Source organism: Camelina sativa, chromosome 7 (assembly GCF_000633955.1).
Source record: "Camelina sativa cultivar DH55 chromosome 7, Cs, whole genome shotgun sequence".
Taxonomy (NCBI): Eukaryota; Viridiplantae; Streptophyta; class Magnoliopsida; order Brassicales; family Brassicaceae; genus Camelina; species Camelina sativa.
The window spans coordinates 6,636,661-6,642,008 of record NC_025691.1 but is presented as its reverse complement, the minus strand read 5'-3'; the positions used below and the strand labels follow the sequence as shown (position 1 = coordinate 6,642,008).

General features: G+C 39.7%; 2 protein-coding genes, 1 long non-coding RNA gene and 1 pseudogene across 3 annotated transcripts in view; 2 read left to right on the top strand and 2 right to left on the bottom strand.

Moving 5' to 3' along the window:
• The window catches only part of LOC104700538, a 2,946-nt pseudogene extending 2,206 nt beyond the window's left edge, over positions 1 to 740 (bottom strand).
• LOC104700540 lies at positions 913 to 2,940 on the top strand. The gene is made up of 4 exons (XR_753601.2): positions 913 to 1,075; positions 1,361 to 1,611; positions 1,775 to 2,579; positions 2,676 to 2,940. It is a non-coding gene; the product is annotated as an uncharacterized LOC104700540 (long non-coding RNA).
• On the bottom strand, positions 3,727 to 4,853 carry LOC104704385 (acyl-coenzyme A thioesterase 13-like). Its single transcript, XM_010420486.2, has 4 exons — positions 4,836 to 4,853; positions 4,499 to 4,702; positions 4,270 to 4,410; positions 3,727 to 4,160 (listed from the first exon to the last, which is right to left on the bottom strand). Exons 1-4 carry the CDS (start codon positions 4,851 to 4,853, stop codon positions 4,017 to 4,019), a joined length of 507 nt encoding a protein of 168 aa, XP_010418788.1. The 3' UTR covers positions 3,727 to 4,016.
• The window catches only part of LOC104704384 (putative F-box/kelch-repeat protein At2g29800), a 2,255-nt gene continuing 1,924 nt past the window's right edge, over positions 5,018 to 5,348 (top strand). Inside the window, exon 1 of the mRNA XM_010420485.1 lies at positions 5,018 to 5,086. Within this exon, the coding sequence (XP_010418787.1) occupies positions 5,018 to 5,086 (69 nt within the window). The remainder of the gene's footprint in view (positions 5,087 to 5,348) is intronic.

The window sequence follows — 5,348 nt, the reverse complement described above, 5'->3', positions numbered from 1 at the left end:
CTAAAAGCAAGAATACGAGTGCGATTGAGATTCATGGCCTCAGCTAATCGTTTCTTATAAGCTTCTCTCGATGGTGAGCTTACCTTTGTTGCCTGATGATCATCGTTCCTGTTTGGTGGTTTTTCCATAAGCTGCGAGTAGGCAAAGTCAAAATCCATGGCTGATCTATTCGGAATGAATCTGTCAAGCTGCACACATAAAAAACAAAATCAATCAGTCCAATTCAATTCATCATCAAAACACGAAATTGATAATCAAAACACGAAATCAATCAATTGAAACCCTAAATCCTGAAGAACAGAACAAAGCCACAAAACACGAAATTGATAATCAAAACACGAAAACAATTGATATTAAAGCAACGCAAGTTCAAAACCCTAAATCCCGAAGACATTAAAGCAAGGCAAGTTCGAAACCCTAAAATCCCGAAGAACAGAACAAAGCCCAAAAAAAATCGAAAACCCTAATTTTTTTAACAAAACTTACGTTTTCTTTGGAGGAGGAACCCATTATACAAAAAAATCACAAAAGAGAAACAACAACAACGAGCGATTGGTTAAGGGGTTAGAAGAGAAGATCTAACAATAGAAACGAAACGAAACCCTAGTCGAAATAGTAAACTAAACGAATCCTGCAGAGAATGAAGCAAACGTTTAAGTAAAAATTGGATCGGTAGAGAGAGAGAGAGCCAGAGAGAGGTGATTTGATGAGGACTGAGAAGAGAAGTGATTAAGACGGCAATCGCTATTTCTATACACCACCACCACTTTATAAAGCCTTTCTTTTTTATAATTGGTCGGTTATTTCCGGTTTATTGATTTGTTTTAAATTTAATTGTGGTTTAATTCGGTTTACGTATCCACTTGTTGTTGGTTTGATTCCCTCTGTTCGTTTCCCAGTCAGTCAGTCATCTTCGTCGTGTTCGAGAGAGAGACTGACGAAATCAAATTCAGGAAGGTTGAGAAAGAGAGAATACTGAGAGATCATGAATGAGGCTGATGGATGGGGAACGTTCTGATTTCCCAATCAATCATATGCGAGTCTTGTCTCGGTGACAATCCTTTACGTTCGAATGGTAAAACTCTTCAACTTCCAATCTCTCCTTTTTTCTTCTTCATCCATTGTTTTGTTCCTACTCGTTGTTGGAGCTGTTGATTTTGAGTGTTGGAGCTGCAGTTTTAGTGATTTCTGATTTTAGGGTTTAGGAAATTTCGGGGAAAAGTCTAAATCTTTGGTTACTTAGAATTGATGATATCTGTAAATTATGTTAAGACCCCAAATTTGATTGCAGAGAATGATGATGTTATGATACTTATGACTGTATGTTTTTGGTATTGATATGTGATTCATGTTTGATTAGGAATGCAAGATCTGTACCCGACCTTTCACGGTGTTTAGGTGGCGACCTGGGCGGGATGAGAGGTTCAAGAAGACTGAAGTTTGTTAGACATGCTGCAAGCTGAAGCATGTATCTCAAGTTTGTCTCTTGGATAAACTGAGTATGGTCTTCCGGTTCAGGTCAGAGACACGGCGCTCAACATTAGTACTCATGATTCTATCCCAAAGAGTGCTGTGAACCGGGAGTTTTTCGCTGAAGAGCATTATCGAAAGGTATGGTTGCCTCTATCTATGTCCAAGCTTGGAATCTGATGAATAGTTTTCTTCTGAGTCTTGATTTGGTTTGAAATGTGGCAATACTACAGTTATGAGATCCTGTTGAAAAGCTTGATTTTATAGTGGCTTTATTGAAATGATCTTACTTTCTTCTATGCAGACGAGAGAGCTGAACTAGATTACGAGTCTTCTTTTGGGAAGATTCGATCTAATGATACCATTCGTATGCTTCAAAGAACAACGCCATACTACAAAAGGAACCGAGCACATGTTTGTAGTTTCTTCATCAGGGGAGAGTGTACAAGAGCTGCTGAGTGTCCATACCTTCAGGAGAGTTGTCCCAGCAGAACATTAAAGACCGTTACTATGGGTTACCAAACTACTGGCTTTCATTTTCTTCCCGCAGTTTCTTGATTTGGTATTTCCTATTGGCTAGTTATAATCGTGATTTTGGCACATTCTCAACTTAAACATCTCAGAAAGCTTGAGCGAGGTCCCTTCACTTCCTCCTATGTATCCTGGATCTTCTGTGGTCACAATCGGATACAATATGTATGTGATCGGTGGTTTGACCGGGTTGAATCAACCTGTATCGACTGTGTTTGTCCTCGACTGTAGATTCCACACGTGGGACCATCTCCCAAGTATGCATAGGGCTCGCTACCGTGCAGCTGCCGGAGTCATTGACAGAAAGATCTATGTCATCGGAGGTTTGCCTTACCTCAGATACTCTGTGTGTAAAATGGCGAATGTGGGTGGGAAGCTGATGGTTTTGGCCACTTAAAAAACCACGTATAATGATACTTGGTGCATAGAGATCACGTTAGAACGACGTGAAGGAGGTGAGATTTGGGGGAAGGTCGATTCAAAGGCGATTGTGCTTATCTCCGGGACCTCGCCTTCTTTTGATCTTTGTTGCTCTGTTACGGTTTGATGATCTATGGGATGGTTTCTTGCAGTTGAAGGTAGGTTTCTCTTTGGATGTGCATGGACTATATTGACAATGATTTTATGACATTTTCTGTAAGCCCAAGTCTTATTCGGCTTTCATGGATTTGCAGGTGAAGAAGGGTCTTTTATTACATCTACTGTTTTTAGCTACCAGCTTGTTGATATGAGAGCAAATATGAAGCAAAAAGGGGTGCAGAAGCTGTTTTATCTGACACCTTAAAGAGTAATTCGTCTTCCTTCTTAACCTTCGTGCAAGAATGTGATCACTTTTAACAGAATAGGCCTTGTGTAGAGTTGGCCACTCTTTCTCTTTCTACTGATTCTTACGAGACTTGTTGGAATGCAACTTTGGTTTAACTAGTTTCTACTTCTTTCTGTTTTGTGACATATATCATTCTTTAGGAATTAAGTAATCACAATCAGATTTAACGAAACCTAATCTGCTATCATATATATGACTATATGAGCAATATTATGAAATTATGGTNGAGATTTGGGGGAAGGTCGATTCAAAGGCGATTGTGCTTATCTCCGGGACCTCGCCTTCTTTTGATCTTTGTTGCTCTGTTACGGTTTGATGATCTATGGGATGGTTTCTTGCAGTTGAAGGTAGGTTTCTCTTTGGATGTGCATGGACTATATTGACAATGATTTTATGACATTTTCTGTAAGCCCAAGTCTTATTCGGCTTTCATGGATTTGCAGGTGAAGAAGGGTCTTTTATTACATCTACTGTTTTTAGCTACCAGCTTGTTGATATGAGAGCAAATATGAAGCAAAAAGGGGTGCAGAAGCTGTTTTATCTGACACCTTAAAGAGTAATTCGTCTTCCTTCTTAACCTTCGTGCAAGAATGTGATCACTTTTAACAGAATAGGCCTTGTGTAGAGTTGGCCACTCTTTCTCTTTCTACTGATTCTTACGAGACTTGTTGGAATGCAACTTTGGTTTAACTAGTTTCTACTTCTTTCTGTTTTGTGACATATATCATTCTTTAGGAATTAAGTAATCACAATCAGATTTAACGAAACCTAATCTGCTATCATATATATGACTATATGAGCAATATTATGAAATTATGGTTTATATAGTAAAGACAAAATCACCTTTTATACAAGACACATGAAAATATATAGCCGAAGAAAACAAAAATGCCACAGAGGATCCATAAGTATCAAGTTTACCGAATGTAAATGGATTGATGAGACAGATTACAATTTTCACCACCATAACTATCAAGTTTACTGACTGTGAATGGTGGTTCGGTATTATATTTATAAGCTATCCCTACAAATGATTAAGTTTACACAACCAGAAAGAAGAAAACGGCATCCTAACAGATCCCTAATCAAATTTAGCTGACCATAACCCTATCATTGAAAACAGACATAACACATAACAGTGAAACACTTGAAGGTGCCAAACAAAGAATGCCAAAAGAAAGATTCGACCTCAGAGCTTACTAGCTTGTCTGCCAAAGAGAGAATGTCGACCTTCTGCTATAATCTCTCCGGTCCTCTGGTTTCTCACTACAACAAGTGTTCCTGTATAACCTCCTCTCTGGCCTAACAATCTCGACGTTATCTCCAACTCCTCCTGAAAAATATATTTGCATTTCAGAATCATATTTCTGACTATTCAATAAATCACACAACAGACAGACTGAAAGACTGAAAAAAAGAAGAAGACGAGAAGACAGACTTACACCGAGCTTAGCTTGAGAAAGGAATGCAATAGACATGTCCACAGAAACACACAAAGGTAAGCTTACGACTTGTACAAGCGCTCCACCAACTTCATCCACAAGATTTGCAATCGCACCATTAGCTAGATTCCCGTCCCGACCCTGCCATTATCAAAACTTAAAAAGTGATCAATACCGCCGTTTTAAGTTTTAGGAAGGTATTCCTAAAATGAGACAGAGAGAGACGAACCGTCAAACGAAGAGGGACCTTGAAAGAGCAGGAAATGAAACCCGGGTCGACCCGGTTGACTCGGATTCCTCTGAGACTAAAAACCTCGTAGAAGCTTTTTCCTTTCCGTGAAAACTCTTCTTCCAGCAGCCGCTGTGCCTCACCGCCGTCTTCTTCTACCTCATCGCTCAGTTGTAAATACTCGATTTTTTCTCCATTTTTTTTCTAATTTCTTCCCACTTCCTATTTTTTTTTTTTTGGTCCTTTTTAAGGATAAATAAACAAAATAATTCAAGTCCTTCAGTTACTGTACTTTTGTTTGGGCCTTATAAGGCCCTAATTTGAATATCGCTTAGACGGCGTATTTAGGCCTCATTTTACAATCGTCTATACGACGTCGTTAGGGTCTTCGTTCCTTTTATAATAGAGTACCACAGGTCTAAAACAAACGTCACAGCTCTTTCAAAGTCTACTTGGTCACACTTTCAGTTAAACATCTCATAACTAACTCAAAGACTTGGTCACACTCACACGGCGGCGATGGCTTTGATCTCTGAAACTTCCGACGACGGCTCTAATGGCGGAGATCCATCAAAGAACCCGCAAGAAGAAGAAGAAGAAGCGAATCAAGACAAAGAACCGAAAGAAGAAGACGATCAAGAAGTAGATCAGAATCTTGCTCCGCTTCGTCGACACATCCCAGTGATACTCATCGAAAGTACCGTCGCACTCGTCAGGAGATGTCATTACCCGAGGCTATCTCTACTCTCCAGAGCCTTCCGTGACGTAATCTCTTCGGATCAACTCCTCGTAACGCGCTCGCTCCTCGGCTTGACTGAACCGGTTCTTTATACCTTGATCTCGCTCCCAT